This window comes from Microtus pennsylvanicus, chromosome 13, assembly GCF_037038515.1.
Source record: "Microtus pennsylvanicus isolate mMicPen1 chromosome 13, mMicPen1.hap1, whole genome shotgun sequence".
Taxonomy (NCBI): domain Eukaryota; kingdom Metazoa; phylum Chordata; class Mammalia; order Rodentia; family Cricetidae; genus Microtus; species Microtus pennsylvanicus.
In genome coordinates this window covers 83,442,872-83,464,173 of record NC_134591.1, presented here as the reverse complement: position 1 = coordinate 83,464,173, position 21,302 = coordinate 83,442,872, and the positions used below count along the sequence as shown (strand labels likewise).

General features: G+C 46.4%; 2 protein-coding genes across 4 annotated transcripts; both read right to left on the bottom strand.

Moving 5' to 3' along the window:
- Positions 1-1,389: 1,389 nt before the first annotated feature.
- Positions 1,390-12,261, bottom strand: Ccnl2 (cyclin L2). Of its 3 annotated transcripts, XM_075946758.1 has the most exons (11): positions 11,897-12,252; positions 11,436-11,510; positions 11,109-11,218; positions 8,875-8,995; positions 7,807-7,871; positions 5,225-5,324; positions 4,754-4,858; positions 4,524-4,665; positions 3,284-3,401; positions 3,111-3,203; positions 1,390-2,582 (listed from the first exon to the last, which is right to left on the bottom strand). In XM_075946758.1, the coding sequence occupies exons 1-11, from the start codon at positions 12,176-12,178 to the stop codon at positions 2,228-2,230; spliced, it is 1,566 nt and encodes a 521-aa protein (XP_075802873.1). In that variant the 5' UTR covers positions 12,179-12,252; the 3' UTR covers positions 1,390-2,227. The 3 variants fall into 3 exon arrangements, with proteins under 3 accessions (XP_075802873.1, XP_075802874.1, XP_075802875.1); XM_075946759.1 differs by lacking the exons at positions 7,807-7,871; positions 8,875-8,995; positions 11,109-11,218; positions 11,436-11,510; positions 11,897-12,252 and adding an exon at positions 7,274-7,286 and having other exon boundaries at positions 1,567-2,582; XM_075946760.1 differs by lacking the exons at positions 1,390-2,582; positions 3,111-3,203; positions 3,284-3,401; ... (1 more) ...; positions 4,754-4,858; positions 5,225-5,324 and adding an exon at positions 6,970-7,287 and having other exon boundaries at positions 11,897-12,261.
- A 2,371-nt stretch (positions 12,262-14,632) lies between these two features.
- Positions 14,633-21,198, bottom strand: Mrpl20 (mitochondrial ribosomal protein L20). The gene is made up of 4 exons (XM_075946761.1): positions 21,043-21,198; positions 20,846-20,956; positions 16,765-16,842; positions 14,633-14,988 (listed from the first exon to the last, which is right to left on the bottom strand). The coding sequence occupies exons 1-4, from the start codon at positions 21,127-21,129 to the stop codon at positions 14,815-14,817; spliced, it is 450 nt and encodes a 149-aa protein (XP_075802876.1). The 5' UTR covers positions 21,130-21,198; the 3' UTR covers positions 14,633-14,814.
- Positions 21,199-21,302: the final 104 nt, after the last annotated feature.

Genomic DNA, 21,302 nt, shown 5'->3' with positions numbered 1-21,302 from the left:
GCCCATTACTCGAATATTATACATGATAAAAAAGCTCAACAGTGTCTCCTGCATCAAATAAAGTGACCAACACACAACAGCATCACTGTGCCTGAACCACAGGATTCTTTTTGTTTTTTATATACTCTTTTAAGTAGAGGTGGGTCAATGAGAACAGAATTCTGAGAAGGAGGAAGCCCATTCCTCCCCAGTCCTGTCCAGACATCGAAGAAGCAAGATGTGGCCTGCCCTGCTGAATAAATTACGGAGCCACATGGCTAACACAGATAAGAATAAAAAAAATAAAATACTCTTTTAAGATTTATTTATTATGAGTCGGGCGGTGGTGGCGCATGCCTTTAATCCCAGCACTCGGGAGGCAGAGGCAGGCGGATCTCTGTGAGTTCGAGACCAGCCTGGTCTACAGAGCTAGTTCCAGGACAGGCTCCAAAGCCACAGAGAAACCCTGTCTCGGAAAAAAAAAAAAAAAGATTTATTTATTATGTATATAGGCTTTGCCTATATATCTGCAGGCCAGAAGAGGGCACCAGATCTCATTATAGACGTTTGTGGTTGCTGGGAATTGAACTTAGGACCTTTGGAAGAACAGTCAGTGTTCATAACCGCTGAGCCATCTCTCCAGTAGCAGGAGGATTCTTGATGAAGAGTATATAAACAAGGCAACAGTGGCTTCTGTACCCTATGTTATGTTACATGGATTCCCTTAGAGCAGTGATTCTTAACCTTCTTAATGCTTCCTAAATTCCCTTTAATACATACAATTCCTCACATTATGGTGATCCCCAATCAAAACTATTTTTATTGCTACTCCAATGGTCTTGGGTGACCCCCATGAAAGGGTTGTTTCACCCCAAAGGGGTTGCAACCAAGAGGTTGAGAATCACTGCCTTAGAGGGAGGGAAGGGTTGATCATACCACCCTCAGATAGGGGCTACCAGGATGAACTGTTTTCTCTTGTCAAGGACCCAAAATACCTTGCTGAACCTATACTGGTCCCAATGGTCACCATGACCTAGGTGCCACTGTAGTAGAGTTGACCCACAGGCTAGTTGTGAAGTGACAGGGAACCAGGAAGCTGGCCTGAGCAGGATTTGACTAGCCCCAACAACGCTACTCAGACAAAGTATATGCAGGCTACCAGGATGTGCTGAATAGGCCTGCTCATTTTTACCTGTTTCACTGTCCACAGAGGTTCAGATCTCAGCTCTGAACCCATGAGCCCTATTCTTGGCCGTCCCTGTACTTAAATACAAACCGTAAGCTCTGATACACCATGACCCTAGCCTGAAGCCCTTCAGCTGTACACTGATGTCACCTCTCCCCTCCTGGTGCACTCCAGAAAACATCCTTTCATCTCTAAGGGTAGATGGTTTCAGGAAGGCACAGAGCTTAATACAAAATCCAATCCTTTAATGAGAACTGGGACATACAGTCGTGTTTCCCCTGGAAGCTCAGCTGGCAGTGCACAGTTGCACACACTCACTCCTGTCACCCCGAGTGCACAGCTGCACACACTCCCACCACCCCAGGCGCGCACACTAGAAAACAAGCAGGTAACAGCCCACGTCTTACACCCCAAGTGTCCTGAGAATTGTTTATTCAACCTCATAAAATTTCTCTAGAGCTGGTGGCCTGCACTCAGCATTGCACAGATAAAAATATAAGACTTTCAACACAGACCTAAATACCTTCACATTTTAAAAATCAGAATTCTCTATACAAGTGTTAAGCTAACAGAATTCAAATTCTGAGTTTTCATATATAGCTTTCACTTGTATTAAGCACATGTTTATTTACAACGCAAATAGAGAATAAGGGGCTATTAAGGCCATTTCCTCATTGTGAAACACTGGAAAGTATGTACACAAGTATAACCTAATATAGGCAAACATGTGAAAAATCATCTTTCTTGGCTTTACGTAATTGAGTATCGGTTTAGGAGTGAAGCGACAGCTCATCAATAGCACCAAGCCACGCCAATGGGGACGAGTGCCTCTGCTGTTTCATCCAGTTACCTGAAGATCTGCAGCTGAGGTGCACCTCCAACTGGGACAGGCGCGCAGCACTCCCCAGGCCAGCCTCAAGTGCACCTTGTTCGCCGTCCTATCAGTTAAATTCACCTCAAGGTCCAATTGAAAACACTTCCAAAAAACACCATGCTACAAGGCCACTGAAGCCAAGGTGTGCCCAACAGGGAGGGACCAGGGCAGCCACCAGGAAATCCATCTCACCTCCGGTGTCTGCTGTGTCCAGGGTGGTCCCGCTCATAGCGATGGCCTGTGCGCTCGTAGGACCTTGAGCGCTCCCGTCTCTGATCTCTGTAGTAATGACTTTTCTTCTTGTATTTTCCAGAATTGTCTGTCCGCTCTCGTGACCGGCTTCGAGAACGAGAGGAGCTCCGGCTACGAGACTTGTGTGGCTTCTGGGTGAGGTACTTGCAGTCCTTTGCTTTCCGGGAGGCCCTCACTTCTGAGCCTTTGTAGGGAGCACCACGGTGCACCTGCCTTGGAGGAGAGTCACTGCGGCTCCGAGAACGACTCTGTGACTTGGACCCACCCGAGGTAGAGCCACTGTCACTTTTCCTGTGAAGAGAAAAACATGCTTGTGATCCTAGCCAAGCCTTACCTAACAAAGGAGGAGCTGGCAAAGGGGCTCGTTTTGTTTTGTGTCACGTTTTGAAACAGGCTTTCTCTGTGTACCCTGGCTATCTTGCCTTGCAGACCACTCTGTAGACCAAGCTGGCCTCAAACTCACCTATCTGACTGCCTCTTTCTCCCAATGGCTGGGATTAAAGGCATGTACCACTACCACTTGGCCACAAAGAATCTTAAATTCAGAGAAAGAAGAACCACATCAGGTTAGGAGCCCCTGTCCCACTGGGTGTGACGGCACACTCCTGTAATGCCCGAACTTGGGAGGCAGCTTGCTCTACAGAGCAAGTTCCAGGACAGCTAGGGTTACACAGAAAAAAACCCTGTTTCAAATAAAATAATAATAGTAATAGTAAAGAGCCAGTGCCTACATTATTGCAGGAGACATCTATATGTGCCCTCCTACTATCCTAAGAAAACACCAGGTTAGAGTCTCATGGGCAAGCACCAGGCACACACCTTCTCTTCGGAGAAGCAGACCGGGACGGGGATCTTGAGTAGCTCTGTTCACGGCTCCTGCTTTGACTGCGACTCTCGTGCCCTTTGGGCAAGCTGCACACAGAACAGAGTAGTTAGAGACCTGCAATATTTTTAGCCTCCACTGTCTACCTAGGCAGACATGAGCATCTTACCCATTCACAGGGCTGTCTGCCTTGGCTTTCTTTGGGCCCTCCACTTTCCGTTTGGCGTTCTTCACAGAGAGAGGGGAAGACTTGTTTCCTTTACCTTCTTTAGGGGATTCTACTGAACCTAACAAGAAATTAAAACCATAATCAGAAATTTCTTCAAATAAGAAAAAATCCTATCTTGAAACACAAAAGTCAAAATAAATATACTAGCAAAGCAAGACAAGACCATTTGTAACTAACTAACTAACTACCCTGGAGCCCAGAATGAAAATACACAAGACACAGTCAGGCCTTCTGTTCAGACCTATTTTGCCCAGGGACGAGGGAATGAGTACCATATTCTATGTTCTAACAATATAATCATAGACTCTAAATTTAAAAATTTAGCTGGGGGGGGGGCTGGAGAGATGGCTCAGAGGTTAAAGAGCACTGGCTGCTCTTCCAGAGATCCTGAGTTCAATTCCCAGCAACCACATGGTGGCTCACAACCATCTATAATGAGATCCAGTGCCCTCTTCTGTCGTGCAGGTATACATGGAAGCAGAATGTTGTATACATAATAAATAAATCTTTAAAAAAAAATTTATCTGGGTAGGGGTGGTGCGTGCCTTTAATCCTAGTACTCAGGAGACAGGGCAGCCTGGTCCACAAAGTTTGTTTCAGAACAGCTGGACAGTCAGAGCTGTTACAGAGAAACTGTGTGTGTGTGTGTATGAGAGAGAGAGAGAGAGAGAGAGAGAGAGAGAGGGAGGGAGGGAGGGAGGGAGGGAGGGAGGGAGGGAGGGAAAACAAGTCAACTTGGTAGATATGGTTAAGAAAAACAAACGAATTAAAAACAAACAAACAGCATTTCAGAAAGGCTGTCCATATTTCTTTTTATTTTATTTTTGGTTTTTTTAGACAGGGTCTCTCTGTATAGCTTTGGAGCCTGTCCTGGAACTCGCTCTGTAAATCAGGCTGGCAAATTCACAGATCCACCTGGCTCTGTCTCCTGAGTGTTGGGATTAAAGGTGTGCAACACCACTTTCCAGACATATCTCTTAATATGAAAACAATCCTTGGGGCCGCTCTGACTTATTTTTAAGGACCACTAACAGATTGCTAGGGATTCCAGTGCCAGAGTACTGTTGAGATAAGCTGCAATCAACTCCAGGAGATATCTCACAGGCAATACCACATATCCCCAAACCAAAAGTCAGGTTACAAACCGCTCCCTTGTGAGGAATAAACTCTCAACACTCACCCAGCTTGGAAGCAGGTGAGAACCCTGCAGCACTGTCCAGAACTGGAGCACTCCCTGGTAGCAGCCCCCTCGCTCGTGCCTTGGCCTCTTCAATGGCATGCTTTCTCTTCTCCACCTCACTTTCTAGGTGTGTCAAATCAACCTGAAAAAGGCAGAATCATCCATCCATTCAGAACCAAATGCTTCTGGCCAAACACAAGCAATTCATCCATACAAAAACACAGAGGAACCTTTTTCCGTGTATAAAGCTGCAGGATTTTAAAGCAGATTTCTTGAATTTCTTCTTCAGTTGCTCCAAACAAAAGAAACCAATGCGGACGATTGGGTAAAGGGATCTGTGAACACATAAGTAATCATGTCACTTGCTTTCCTTAAGAACTCCAAGGCCAGGTATGGTGGTGCATACCCACACCTTTAATCCTACCACTCAGGAGCAGAGACTGGATCTCTGTAAGTTTGAAGACAGCCCTATCTAAAAAACAAAACAAAACAACAACAACAAAAAAAACCCACCACTACTACCACCCTCACCAAAACACTTCAAGGCCAACAAGATTCTTAGGGTAACACCTAAAATGGCCTGCCAGTTTAGCAAGAAACTCTTCTGCAAATGAACCTAGTTTGACAAACACATTAACATTTACCAGAGGCTGGAGAAAGGTCTAGAGTCTAGATTAAAACCTAGAGAGTCGCACACTTACCTCCAGTGTCCGGGCAGCGAGGTAGATACAGGCACAAGCAATGCTCTCAGGCTGGAACCGCACGAAGACATCTGTGCGAAGGCTGTCATTCATGTAGTTCCTGAAAAGAAGACCAGGAAGACTGTAGTGCTGTGGGCAACTGTGCCACCACCTGCCACCAAAGGTTGATATTCCTAAGGGTTCTACACTAGGGCTGAGCTGGGTACTCTGGGAATCTCCAGAGATACCTGGGGCATTCTGAATACATGAAAGAAAGAAATCACTGGGGGAAAAAAGCTGGCTGAATGTCAAACAATACGTGTTGCTATGAACGAGAACCGACTTTAACTTTACTTTTCCTTCTCTATTTGGCCTGCTATCATGCAAAGCACAATGCTTGGAAAGAAAATGCTACTTGGTAGTTAAAATGTAGTCGATTAAAGAAATCTAAATGCTCAAAATCCATAGTGCAGAGAAACATGCAAACTCAAATGAGCAGGCTGAGCATGAGCCTCGAAACTGCGAGACAAGCTGTCCTGTGTTCCTTTTCTTCAGGCAGCACTTGTGGCCCGGTCCTTCTCCAGATGACTGAGCCACAGCTCCAGTGAGGGAGTCCACTTGGAAAAGGGAAAGGCCCTTGGGTGCAGTTCAGATGCATGGGCTCAACACCCAAGGGAATCCTCTTCTCGGTCTTATCAAAGAACGTTTCCAAACTGTCCCATTTCAACAAGGAGTCTTAAAATGAACATTCATAAAAATCAGACAAAAGCAACAAAACACTAAAAGTGGCAACAAAGTACACTTAAAAATGCTATAATACTTTAGAAAATATATGTAAGTACAAAACTTCACATTTTTAGAAAAGTTCTAAAAATTGGCTAACTTTTTACATTTTCTTTATATTCCTTTAAAATTTATAGATTATAACCAAATGGAATACTAGCTTTATCAACATTGCAAAAAACAATGAGAAAACATGTGAAGAGGTTATATTATACGCTGCCCAACATATCCAATAATGGCACAGCATACCCTAACGCCAGGCTGTACCTCATGAGATTCAATTGCCCCACCCAGTACCTTTGTCCTAAAACCTCAGAGAAGGTAACATTCAAACCCATTCTGACATTTTAAACAACAAATTCTACAGATGTCTATGAGAGGCAGCTGGCCCTGGAAGCATTAACTCTACACATCAGAAGTCAGAAAGATAGCTGCACTGTCCATCTCTCAGGAGCCATTCTGTGGCTAAACAGCGTAAACATTAACAAATATTACAAATAACTTTATTACTGATAAGGAATTTTTAGTATTCAAATATATTAACCCATTATTTTAAGTTCTAAAAACAAGTGAAATCCTTTAAATGTGTATTTAAACTTAATGCTACATTAGAAATAAATTACAATAGTTTAACTTAAAGATGCATACCTTTACTGGAATAAATCCTACTTAAGCTGCTGAAAAGAGCAACTGTAGGACTTGGGAGAAATAATGAAAAGATCCAATAACAGCCTGAATTTCACCATGCCAATTTGTCACTTCAGTTCTTACTGCTTTCTGTACATATTTTTTTAATATTATTTATTGTGTATACAGTGTTCTGTCTGCATATATGCCTGCAGGCCAGAAGAGGGCAGCAGATCACAATACAGATGGTTGTGAGCCACCATGTAGTTGCTGGGAACTGAACTCAGGACCTCTGGAAGAGCAGTCAGTACTCTTAACCACTGAGCCATCTCTCCAGCCCCACATATATATATATATTTTTTTTAAAAAGAAAGGTATTGCATCTTTATTGTACAGGTACAGCAATTTTAAAAGAACAAAATTCAAGTCAAGACAATTATCAACTCTAATTGATACAATTACCAAGCACGACAGGATTAACAAGAAGCACAATCGTCAGAGAACCACAAGCAGCAGTCGGCCATGACTATACTATCAGGTACGCATACCACCAGTCTAGAGCCAGCCTTCGGTGGAGAGCCTGCACTGGATTGGCTGAAGACGGCCGCTGTCCCTGCACCAAAGCGCTTGGACAGCAGAGGAGAAGTCTTAGTCACTTACCCTCAGAGGCTACCCTTTGATTGAAAGAGTACAGAAAAGAAAAGTCAAAACAGGTTCTCTATAAAGCATGTCATAGCACCAGACAATTCAGTCAGCAATATGACCCCATAGACTTAATTCTGTGGGGAAAATACCCCAACACCTAACTGTTACTTCAGGCTTCATTCTAGCATATGCCTGCTAAAACCAACCCGGGACTGCATCAAAAGCCTTTCCCTTCCCTCAGTTCCCTGGAAACAATAGCACTGATTTTGTGATTGGAGCGACCACCTAAGAACATTCCTACACCCAGCTGGCAAACCCCAGAGGGAAGTGTACGGACTACTCTCATGGGGTGGGAACATTGGAAATACAGGGGCAGGGATGGATGGGCCACCTACCGTTAAGACTGTCCCTGTCATTTTGGGGGAGGCACTGAGACAATTCCAGACCATAACCAAGTCATGGGATGACAACCCACTGCCCAGGTGCCTCAAGTAATACATTCCTGAACTGCCCTTGCTGGTCTCATAAAACAAGGAAAATCAACTCACCATGCAGTCTGGACCAGGTGTTGGTTACGCTCACACTCTAACACCTGAAGGTACATAACGATTATCTGGAAGATATGGGTCAGGCAGTTATTAACAAAAACTCGGAGAGCATGGAACTCAGATCTTGGTGTCCATGCAGCAAAAGAACCTCAAGCTATACCCCAGGGAGCTCCTGGTGATGTCCGGCAGACAGCTCAACTTTTAGGATGTGCTTGCTACGTGCTTTTATAGTTGGGCAGAGTGCATATGTGAAGACCAATCTGCACCTGTGGCATGGAAGGCCTTGTTTTCCATGTGGCTCATTTTCATTCTTGCTGACAAAACCTTTCCACCAGAGAGAGTTGCCTGCACTATACATCCCTGTACCCCAGTAGCCAACTTGCACAAAACATGAAAATACATTAAACACATTAAGAAAAGCACTTAAAATATTTAGTTGAGAATTTATCAAGAATCTAATGTCAGAAACTCAAATAAGCAAGAGAAGACGACAAGGCCAGAGAAGTAAACACGAACTTTTGCTACCCAAGTGCCAAAATTACAGTGTGCTCTACTGAACTCAGCTAAACCTGAAGCTTTCAAGTTTCAGTTTAGCTACACTAGATAAGACACTCATGGAACAATCTAATAAATTCACTTCTAGTCAGCACATATTATAGACTACTTGGTTCATTTTGAAATAAAAGAATTCAGAATTCTTCTGTTCTTCCAAAGGAGATATTAAAGCTATTTCTAAAGTAACTTTTTAAAAAAAGATTTATTATTATGTATACAGTATTCCATCCACATATCAGAAGGCACCAGATCTCATTACACATTGTGAGCCACCATGCGGTTGCTGGGAATTGAACTCAAAACCTCTGGAAGAGCAGATTGCTGGTTCCATCTCTCCAGATCCTCCAAAGTAACTTTTAAAAGTTTGCTCTTAAGTGCTAAGGAGAAAGCTCAATCAGTAAAGTGCCTGCCTCACAATCACTAGAATCCATATACGAATGTTGGGTATGGAGCACACAGAGGAAGTCAGCTGAAGCATGGCTTAGGTGGCTGCAGATGCCAAGCTGAACCCACCTTGTGAGGATGCTTCACATGGACACAGAAGCCCAGCTCCTTGAGAACGCGTCTCTCTGCCTTTATAATCTGGTTTTTTAAATTAACATACTCTTGATCCAGCACCAGAGGCACAGGTTTCCTGCAAAGACAAAGCATATGCTCTGTAGAAAATTCTTTCAGATTCCACCAAGCGATAAGTGCTGCGGGACCGGAAGCCTACAAGTTCACTTCCTTCGCAAAGTTGCAAAACAGTCCTCCAACCCCAATTCTAACCTATGTATTCTTTATTTTTCACCTGAAAGACCCTAAGTATACTTTATTACTAACCTGCCCCTTGTCTCTACACAGTTTTCTAGAATATCAACACACCTCCTGAATATGGTGGAGGATCTCAGGATCTTTGCACAAGGGCTATATAACATGTCAGATTCAAGAAAAAAAGATCAACCTTTCTGGTTGGATGGGAAATTACAGAACCAATAAAGCACAATAAAGTCGCCCCTCAGTATACACTAGAGCTGGTTCCATGACTACTTTCACCTACTCGAATACCTATGAATGCTCAAGTTTCTTATACGAAATGGTGACATATCCCCATAGCACTTACAGACAGCCTCCACATGTTTCAAATCACTTGGGCACTTTATGATACCTAGTACAATATAAATGCTATACACATATAGTTCCGGTACTGTTGTAAGGAATAGTGACACCCAAGAGTTTCAATCCAAGGCTGGTTGAACTCTTGAGTGAGAAAGCTGCAGATACAGATGACAGACTATTGAAAAAGATACCAGGTTGTAGCTGGGTGTGGTGATGTATGCCTTTCTTTGATCTCAGAGACAGGTGGATCTCTAGATCAGCCAGGTATACAGAGAAACCCTGTCTCAAAAACCCAAACCAAACCAAAGAGACCAGGTTGTGTTTTAAAGGGGTTTCTGTTAAGCTGGGCATCGTGGTACATTTCTCTAACTCCAGCACTCTGGGGACAGAGACAGGCCACCTGAGAGAGGAAAGCCTAGTCTGGCCAAGCCAACTAAGGCCACACAGCAAGACTCTGGTTTAGAAAAGAGCAGAACAAAACAAAAACTAAAGGGCTTCTGTGAACAAGAACAGGAAGTCTGGGATATGGTCCATGACTGGGGACAAGTCAGCTGCCTCCCTCTACGTCTACCATGTGGGACCTGGGCATCAAATGCAGGTCCCAGGCTTGGCAGCAGCTCATTTACCCACCAAAGCATCTCATCAACCCTGCGTATATATTCTTTAAAATTTATACTGTTTGTGTGGTTTATGGGTTGTGCCTGTGGAGGACAAAGGACAACTTGTGGAAGTCAATTCTCTCCTAACCTGTTGATCCCAGAGCTGAATGCAGGACAAGAACCTACTGAGCCACTGCTTTGGGTTTTACCTGTTTTTGAGACAGGATCTTCTTATGTCGTGTGTTCTTCTGTGATAGGGTCTTACATATTCCAGGTTGATTTAAATTCATTATGTAGTTGACGACAGATGACCGTGAACTCCTGATCCTATTTCTAACTCTTACTCACCAGGATTTGTTCCAAGGGTGGGTTGGGTTTTGTTTGTTGTTTTGCTAGACAGGGTTTCTTTGTGTAGCCCAGGCTGTCTTGCAACCAGTTCTGTAGACCAGGCTGACCTCAAACTCAAGACATCCTCCTGCCTCTGTCTCCTGAGTGCCATGATTAAAGGCATGCGCCACCATGCCAGCTCTCCATGGGTGCTTTAAAAAGCAGTACTTTGGAGAGAAGCATGCTCATGTATCTGAACATAAGGGGAGATTGGGAAGGAACTGCTGAGAGGAGAACCCAGCTGCATCTACATTTCCAGGCCATTTAACTACACGGCAAGGTCAGATATCAAAAAAGACCATCCCAAGGGGCATTCTGCTACAACTTAGGAATGTTTCTGGCAAGGAGGCCAGGAATGCTGACAAACACAACACAATGCTGGGACAGCTCTCTTAACGAAGAATCACTAGCTTAGACACTGTCAGCACGAAGGGTGAGATCCACTGGTCTGGGGCTTGGTGATTCTGAGTAACGAACCACAGAGCAGACAGGACAACAGGGTGGCATTCCAGCAGGGCTAGAACAGCCAATTATCCTATCACCGTGCTCCCCCACCACTGCCCCCATGGTATGGGGCACTTAGGAACAAACTACTGCGAATCCACGGGTTGGTATCAGGTTGGTATAACAGACAGACATTTGACAGCTCTGGAAAGGACTCACTTTTTCTCTCTGAGATGCCGAAGGCGATGGAATACATTGATGACATCCCTGATTCGTCTTGGAGCCTCTTCTATTTTGGAAGCCAGGTGAACACAAGCCATGGACACATGCTGAAACGTACATTGGGACACGGGTGTTTTTCCCCAACCTGAGGACCTTCCGGGGTGTTAAAAACTATTAGGAGCAAACAGAAGGTACAGAGACAGGCCTCCAGGGAGAACGGTATAAAGTTTGCAGGACAGTATTCAGTTCACTAAGTAAGTAGTGGGCACAACAGGCCAGCTTTCCTCCCAATCCATTTCTCTGATAAAACAGAGAGAAGCCTACCTCCATGGAATGTTTCACGAAGGACTTCGTGTAAAAGAACCGCTGGAACAACACCTGCCCTGTAGCCATGGCCACCTAGGGATGGAGAAGATTCCATCACTTTTGAAGGCAGAACTCAACCCAGCTCAAGCGTCCAGTGTAGTTCCTTCCCCCAGGACAAATACCCACGACAGATCCCACTTCCCCAGAGAACTTCTGTCTCGCGGGGCGGTCCTGGGGTTTGTAAAAGGGCCTTGGCCCGAGGGCGTGGGGGAGGGGAAGCCCGGGCGCGGGCCGCACTCGGAGCGGGTCAGCGGCCAGGTCGGAGGCACGGAGTCGGGATTACGTCAAGGCTGCGGTGCGGGTCGGGCTCCGACCTCGGCCCGGTCCCGGGACATGGGCCAAGCCGACAACAAAGGGCCGGCCGGCACTCTCGACCGCCGGCGGACGGTTACCTACTACGCTCGCGGCCGCGCCCTTACCTGCGGCAGGCGGAGCAGGATGCCGGCTGCCTGGATGAGCTCGCAGCCCACCACGCGGAGGCCGGTCTCCGTGTCGCTGTCGAGACCGCTCGACATGGACGGCGTGAAGCGCAGCTTGTCGTCGGGCAGCAGGCAGTTCTCCAGGGTGATGAGCACGCCCGAGTAGAGCCTGTCACCGATCAGCACCCCCTGCGACCCTGGGGTGGCTCCCCCCGAGCCGGAAGCCCCGGCCGCCAACGCGGGGGCCGCCAGCACCGAAGCCCCGGCCGCCGCCGCCGCCATTTTGTGCCGCCGATTCTTTTTCGGGCCCTTCCCGGAGGGCGGCTCCTCGCGACCAGCCCGGCCGTCCCGCCTCCGCCTCCGCCCATTGGCTGTGCGTCAGCGCCGCCTCGTCCCCATTGGCCGCACGGCCTGTTCTTCTGTATCGCGTCAGCTGCTGACGCCGGAAATGGCCTCGGGTGGGGCTGCTCGTTACCCACTCGGCTCCGCGGCCTGGGCGGACTCGGAAGCGGTCGGTCCGGAAGAGATTGCGGTGCTGCTGCCGCGGGAACCGGGGTTCTAGAAGGGAGTCTTTCCGTGGGGACCGGGGCAGGACGGCTTCGTCCCCACAGTTGCACGCGCTCAGCATCACAGCGCGGTTTAGCCCAGGGGCTTTAGTTCTCAACCCTTCCTGCTGGCTTCTGCTCGGCTGCAGCTGCAGGGGGGATCTGTCCGCATGGAAAGTGCAGGTTAAAGAACTGGAAAGATAGGCTTAGCTGTTAAGAGCACTGGCTGCGAGGATGAGACTGATGCGGTGGAGGGGACAGTAGTAAATGGTGTCACCCACACAGGTGCTGGAAAACGGTCAACTGGATCAGGAGCAGCCGCAGCCCCTCTCCATGGCCAGGGCATCCCAGAACAGCAGCACGGATCCTTGCCTACAGAGCCCTCTGACTCACCTAGTGACAGCAAAGCTCCATGATGATACCTCTGCAATAGAAGGTCATGGTGACTGCCCCTAGGTAGTGATGTGTGGCCTTTGGGCTGGTGGAAATATCCTCTCCTCTGGTAGGTGACTTGCTTCTGGCCCAGGCAGGATAAAACACTTGGACTCTTCTTGCAGCAGTAAAAACATGGAATCGCACGTAGTAGAGAGCTTAAAAAATTAAAGGCCGTGCTTACAGCTCAAAACGAAGCCTTAAGCTGCACAGCGTTGTGAAGTGATTAGTTTCCCTTTCAACAAAGCTCATGGAGGCTCTGAAATACATCTCTGACAGGCCGTCTTCTCTAGGACCTAGGGGCAGCATACCCCATTAATACCATGGAGCTGACAGGGTCTGTTGAGGTGCCTCTCACTCCCCTTGGAGTTTGCTTTTGTTGTATTGAAGATAACCAAGCCGCTGGAGAGTGGGTGCTAGGGCCCTGGAGGCACTCTTGGGAAACTCAGTCACTCTGTCCACTTCACCTCAGAAGCAGCTTGCCTGACAACTGATTAGATTGTTCTAGAAGATGTGCCCTACCCTGCTGGACCAAAGTTATTGGTCATGTGGGACAAATTCATTAGGTCCCCTCCCCAAGCATGTCTATCATCAGCTGTAAGGACTACTGAGAGATTGTCAGACAAACGGGCTGCCTGGAAAAGACTCCCCAGGTTGTTGAACTGCCTGTAAGCTGTGCAGTGCACCCCAGTCTTCATGAGTCTCCCTCATGTCATGGTGGGGTTTGGTGACAGAGCTGTGAGTCATTTCTGCTCCCATACGGAACCCAGTAAACTCACTGGCTCACCATTGGACTTTAGTAGTGTCTACAATTTGGTCCTACCATACTGTCCCCACAAAGCAGACTAAAAAATGGCCTGATAAGATTTTACTATAACAGAGAACAAAGTAAATCACGGTCAGGGTCTCCTGGGTTGTTTCCAGGAAATGGCTCTAGTAAGATCAAATGTGGACCAAGTCATGGGAGGCAAACAGTGGATACCACAATGACGGTAAGGGAGTGCAAACTGCAGAACCTGATAGAGGCAGGAGAGAACAAGAGGGAGCCTCACACATTATCCCCTGCAGGAGGAGGAGCGACAGAGTCTGCATTATACAGCAGAATCAGAGCTGCTGAGGTGCTGCTCTAATGCACAATGTATTCCTGAACCTTACAGAGCAGTCTCCTTAAAACACCTAGCAGGAGGATAGAAGTTTGGAAGACCCCTTTAAAGCTGACCCGCCCTTTCAGGCTGAGACCAAGAGCATCACATTCCTGATATTAGGACATATTCCCCTGATCTGAACCCAACTGGGAACATGGAAAGAGACAGGAAGCCAGGTGGTGGCGGCACACGCCTTAAATCCCAGCACTCGGGAGGCAGAGGCAGGCAGATCTTTGTGAGTTTGAAGCCAGCCTGGTCTACAAGAGCTAGCTCCAGGACAGGTCCCAGAGCAACAGAGAAACCCTGTCTGGCTCAACAGCTGAACCACTGGGCACATGCCATATATATAAGCAAAAAACCAAAAGAGGTTAATATCAATCCTGTTTACAGTAAGTTTACAGACTCTGGGGTACTTAAGGAAGACCAGAAAATGGTCATTTCCGAAACCTGGTATAGAATCCCTGCTTATAGGAAAAGCAGCATGTAAAGCTGAATCCTACTATTCCCACGTAACAGCCTCTCCCATAATAGGCAGTCAATGCAAGTACATGGGTACTTCAGAGGCTTTATGCATCTAAAGGTGTTTGTCTGATGCCAGAAAATAACTCACAAGATGAACACTGCAAAGGCTTTATTTGTACAATCTTTACATGATAGTTTTGGGAATATATCACTGAGTAAAAAACTTTTCTCTCAGGCCTGTTGCTAAAATATAAATAAATACAAATCAGACTTACTGGTGACTAGACAGTCCTTTTGCTCCTATCTTATAACAATTTCCACAGCACTACAGTCTTCAGTGGTACTGTACCACTCTGGAAAAGATGCCCTCTGGCTCCTTTCCATCCCCCAGAGCTGCAGCAAATCCTTCCTGCTGCCTCCTCTTAGCCAAAGCTGCCAAAGACTTAAAAGTCTTTGGTTCATAGATGGCCAGGTCCACAAGTACCTTCCTGTTGAGCTCCACCTGGCACTGGGAAGAAAAAGAACCACAGCGTGTAGTAAGCATCAGAAACCATTTGAGAAAGCTAGGTATGGTGGTGCACGCCTTCAATTCCAGCCCTGTGGAGGCAGAGGCAGGCAGATCTCTGTGCATTCCAGGCTAGCCAAAGACTATGTAGTGAGACCTTATCAAAAAACAACAAAAGACAACAGAAATTACTTCAGTAGAATACAGGAGATCCCACATGGGAACAGACAGGAGGATGCAGCCACAAGACCTCTAGTGAGTCTAGCGTAGCTAGCACTACTCTACTGGTGTGGAACAGTTGGGAACTGTGGGATAGGCAGAGCAAGAACATCTTGCCTGTAAAACATAGTAGGACACTGTAGGACAATGTGAGTAGGGACAAGGAAGGGTCTTGTAGAGGCTGTGACAAAGAAGAACCAGCTGAAGCCCAGGGCCCATAATTAGGGTCAGAGGTCACTTATGCACTAAGACTTCTGGCCTGGGCTAATCCTTTACTGTAATTCAGAAATATAAGCTCATTAAGACTACTGGGCCAGCAGAAGCAGGTGAGTTCACTGGCACTGAAGGACACCAGAAATAGATGCAGTACACAGACATACATGCAGGCAAAATAATTTAAAACAAAACCTCAAACTCAAAAGTTAAAATTAGTTTAATAGCCTTTTTCTTTCATACAGAAACATCCAAACTGGCGACTGTTGCAGGATATTTGATCACACTGTGTGAGAATGTGTCTCTGTCCTTCCTTTCCTGCCTAAGGCACCTTCTGATTGATTTAATAAAGAGCTGAATGGCCAAAAGTTAGGCAGGAGAGACTGGGCAGAACTTCCAGGCAGAGAGAGGAACTCTGGGAAGAGACACGGAGGAAGTAGGATGTACCGTATGGATGAGAGGTAACTAGCCATGTGGCAGAATGTAGATTAATATAAACAGACTAACTTAAGTTTTAAAGAGCTAGCTGGGAATAAGCCTAAACTAAGGTCAAGTTTTCATAATTAGAAAAAAAAGTCTCCATGTCATTATTTAGGAGCTGGTGGTTCAAAGAAAGACTTGTTACACTTGGCACCCCACAATGGGAACCAAAATGTTTTTTTCATCAGCACAACGGCTGCCCCTGAATCTACTGCTGTTTCAGCCAGTAATTGTGGCTGTACAGTTACTGGGCCACTTATCAGACAGCAGACTGGTGGGACTTTTATGTCCACTGACTCCACCTCCTGCTGCCACCACCAAATGTCGTTTTTCACCAAATCTCTATCGGTCTATTTATCAATAAAACTCAGGAGTCAGAGGTTAGGGTGAAAACCTGCTAGCTCAGAGGGGTTAAGAAGCAACTGGCTGGCCTTCCAGCATTTCAGAAATAGAGCACTCTGCTCTACCAAACCAAAAAGCACTGCCACACTCAAAGTCCCTCCCTGCTACTTCCAGTACGTCTCTCCATCCGTCTTCCAGACGCCCTCTGACTTTCTGATTACTTTCTGTCAACTAGTTGCTGGCTCTTCCTCCTGACCCAAGGTTGATTTTATTTAATTAATGCAAACGCAAATTCAGGATTCGCAGTGTGACTGAATATCCCAAAACAGTCAACTGTATGACATGCTCTATTTACAATGTGCTGAAATATCAGCAAGGCAAGGGAAAAGCAGGCATGTTTCCAGAACCCCAGAGAGACAACAGATAGTTCAGGGTGCAGGCCTAACAACACTCATGTCTGCCCATGGACATCTGATGGGGTGATTCCTTCAAATGCTCAACACCTCAACAAGGCCCTCAACTTACCTTAATTAAGTTGACCATGAATGCTGGGTACTGTAAGCCATGTTCCTGGGAGGCAGCTGAAATTCGATTAATCCAGAGCTGGAATTAAAATAGATCAAAGACCTCAACATAAAGCCAGCCATACTGAACCTCATAGAAGAGAAAGTGGGAAGTACACTTGAACACATCGGCACAGGGAACCACTTCCTAAATATAACCCCAGGAACACAGACACTGAGAGAAACAATAAATGGGACCTCCTGAAACTGAAAAGCTGCTGTTAAGCAAAGGACAGAGTGAACAAGACAAAACGACAGCCTACAGAATGGGAAAAGATCTTCACTAACCCCACATCAGACAGAGGTCTAATCTCTAAAATATACAAAGAACTCAAGAAATTGGTCACCAAAAGAACAAATAATCCAATAATAAAAAAAATGGAGTACAGACCTAAACAGAGAACTCTCAATAGAGGAGTCTAAAATAGCTGAAAGACACTTAAGGAAATGCTCAACATCCTTAGTCATCAGAGAAATGCAAATCAAAACAACCCTGAGATTCCATCTTACACCTGTAAGAATGGCCAAGATCAAAAACACTGATGACAACTTATGCTGGATAGGTTGTGGGGAAAAGGGAACACTCCTGCATTACTGGTGGGAATGCAAGCTAGTACAGTCCCTTTGGATGTCAGTGTGGCAATTTCTCAGAAAATTAGGAAATAACCTTCCTCAAGACCTAGTAATACCACTTTTGGGTATATATTCAAAGGATGCTCAATCGTGCCACAAGGACATGTGCTCAACTATGTTCATAGCAGCATTGTTATAGCCAGAACCTGGAAACAACCTAAATACCCCTTGACCGAAGAATGAATAAGGAAAATGTGGTAATTCACACAATGGAGTACTACACAAAAGAAAAAAAATAATGGCATCTTGAAATTTGCAGGCAAATGGAGCTAGAAAACATCATTTTGAGTGAGGTAATCCAGACCCAGAAAGACAATTATCATATGTACTCACTCATAAGTGGTTTTTAAACATAAAGCAAAAAAATTCAGCCTACAGATCACAATCCCAGAGAACCAAGATAACAAGGAAGACACTAAGAGACATACATAGATCTAATCTACTTGGGAAGTAGAAAAAGACAAGATCTCCCGAGTAAATTGAGAGCATGGGGACCTTGGGAGAGAGTTGAAGGGGAAGGAAGAAGCAGGGAGGGGAACAGAGAAAAATGAAGAGCTCAATAAAAATTAATTTAAAAAATAGATGTTTGATATTGATTGATTTCTAAGACATCCAGAGCTACACAGTGGGACCCTGTCTCAAAAAAACAAAACATTACCAAAAGAAAAAAAAATGGTGGTGGTGGTGGTCCAAGCCTTTAATCCCAGCAGTCAGGACAGCCAGGGTTACACAGAAAAAAATCTTGTCTTGAAGAAAGAAAAAAAAAAAGTAAAGCAATAATTTCCTTTAAAAATGACACGCGAAAGCCGGGCGGTGGTGGCGCACGCCTTTAATCCCAGCACTCGGGAGGCAGAGGCAGGTGGATCTCTATGAGTTCTAGGCCAGCCTGGTCTACAAGAGATAGTTCCAGGACAGGAACCAAAAAGCTACGGAGAAACCCTGTCTCGAAAATCCAAAAAAAAAAAAAAAAGACACGCGAACTAGGATGATACTGTATGCCTGATTTCTGGCAAAGCCAGGAGGAACAACTTCAAGCCTGAGGCCAGCCTGGTCTATACAGTGAGTTTCAGGGTGGGTAGGGCTATATGACAAGATTCTGTCTCAAAAACAAAACAAACAAACAAATAAAAAGACAGGCAGACAGGCAAAAGGCTAGACCTGGTAGTAGGCCTGTGACCCCAGCTCCCAGGAGACCTGACAAATGATTGCAAAGCTGGGCTATAGAATGAGTTCAAGTCCAGTCTGGGAAGTCAGTGCTCTATGATACCATGTTCAGACCCCAGTTAGAGACCTCATCTCAAAACAAAACAAACCCCAGGTGGATGGCCTTTGAGGAACGACACTTGAGACTGACCTTTACACAACACACCTGCACATGAAACCGGCTGGGGACACAGAGATGGCTCATGTTACTGTGCAGTCCTGATGACCTGAACTCAATCCCTGGAACTCAAGTAAAAAAGCTGGATGTGGGGCTGGAGAGATGGCTCAGCGGTTAAGAGAACTGGCTGTTCTTCCAGAGGACCTAGGTTCAGTTCCCAGCACCCACACAGCAGCTTACAACTGCCAACACCCTCACACAGACATGCGTGCCGGCAAAATACCAATGCATATAAAATTAAAAAAAAAAAAAGGCTGGATGTTGTAGCATCCATCTATAATCCTAGCACTCCTACGGTTAGGCCGGCTAGCTTAGAGTACAGGGTATAGCACAATCAGCAAGGCAGATCCTGCCTCAATAAGGCAAAAGGCTAGAACGGTTAACCCCTAACCTCCACATCCATGCATGTGCATGAGTACATGCACACACAGAGAACCCATGACTAGCATGCTCAAAGCCCTGGTTATTCAATCCCAAGCACATGCAAGGAAGTTGCCAGTGCAAACTATGTACGTGTACCAATAAAACAAAGATTGAGATTCTCTGGCAGACAGAAGAACATAGCAAACTCTATGGAACGGGGAGAGAATCCTTCAAGGATCTGGCTGATTATATCAGGAGACTCTGTGCCAGGCACAGGCAAACACCTTAACATCTGGGAAGACACAAGAATCTAAAGAGACCCTGGCCTGGAGACCGCAATGTTAGGTTTCTTCAGCTAACTGGTACGTGCCTCTGTTCTTACACATTAAATATCAGCGGGTTGTTGTTTGTTTGTTTTGCAGGGTGAGAGTGATCTTTTAATCATTTTTTTTTTCACACAAAGGTACAGTAGTTCCTAAAGTTCTCAAGTTTGAGCCCGCATCAGAATCCCAGGGTGACCATGAGACTGTCCCAGGCCCTAAGACCCTCCACACTGGCAGCAAATGCTCACTTTTCATATAAATGAACACTCCCATATTTTCACAACACTGCAGCACAAATCACCAGATCCTGGGGCAATACCACCCTACTCCAAAGGCTGGTGCATCTGAGAATGAACAGGAACCCAAATCAACATTATCCAGACTGTGAACACAGCCATCATGATGTACCCACATTCAGGTTGGGGGGGGTCCTTTAATTTTTTTTTTATTTGTATAAATATGGGTGTGTCATGTGTGAAAAAATGTGTATATGGGTGCCCATGGAGACCAGGAGTCAGATCCCCTGCAGTTAGAAGTATGGGCAATTGTGAGCTGCCTCGTGTGGGTGCTGTGAACAGAACTCGGATGATACAGAAGACCAGCGAGTCCTGCAGCCATCTCTCCAGCCTTAGGGAGCACTTTCTGACTCTCAAGGTCAGAAACAATCTATCATATGGCCCTGCTGACTTACTCATAGGTACTTGTAAGAGCTACAAGCTAGGCTCCAAGTACAGCTCTCAAACTGCAAAAGAACAAACAAAACAAAACAACACCCTTTGAAGGGATGCTAGTAGGTCCGAGCAAAACAAATATGGCTCTGGCAGGCCTTGCTATTCCCTCTTCCTTGATAAAAATCGTTAGATTACATTCCTAAAGCTAGCCTTTATTTGGCCACTTCCTCCTCCTGAGGCTGACTACCAAGGTCCAGCTATCCAAGTATTGAATTCCTGCAAAAGCCCCCTGTGGCTACCCTGATTAACCTGTCCAAATAAAATTAAACACCCCATCCTAACAGGAGGCTTCCTCTTTCACCTTTATAAACTGTTATTTGTCGTTTCTTCCCTATCCATGGCAGCTCTTTGTCCCTACGGGTTAAGCATTCCTCGCCCTTCTCCCAGTCCTCTAGCTCCTGTCTTTGTCCCTTTTCCCAGCCCTTTTGTCTAGGGCTGTCTTGTGCCAATGCCGGTCCTTTCGCCCTTCACACAGCTTCTGTGCAAGGTGAGGGAAACGCCAAGGGACTGAAGGCCAAGCTCCCGAAATCGGGTGTGGAGGAGGGCCTAGCTCTAGGGGAGATGAAGGACAAGCTCGGGGGTCGGGGTGGGACCCCCAGGGACGGTGCTTACGGTTCTCAGGTTCCGCTTCTTCAGTCTGCGGGCCTGCGTGCTCTTCACGAAGGCTCTGGTCACCGCCCTGACCGCCAGCCGGTAGCAGCGGTTCTTCCTTCCCCTAAAATGCTGGACGACGAAAAAGAAAGAAGGGTGTCCGGATGGTAGCGCACCGCCTTGCCCGCGCCCCAGGGGATCCCGGCACGCGCACTCACCCGAGCATACTTCAGCACCTCCTGGACCCGCCAGAACCGGTCTGTGAGGCGGTTCCGTAGCCACAGCCGCGTTGTAAGGAACACCATTCTGGGTTCCCGCGACCCGAGCGGCTGCCATAAGCATTTCCGGGTCAACGGGCAGAGAGGCCGGCCCGGCCGGGTGTGCGCGCGCACAGTCTTCCGGGACGCCTCTAGGCTCGCTCCCCGAGTTCCGTTGTGCGTGGCGGTCCGCAAGCAGGGGGAGCAGCAGAACGGACCGG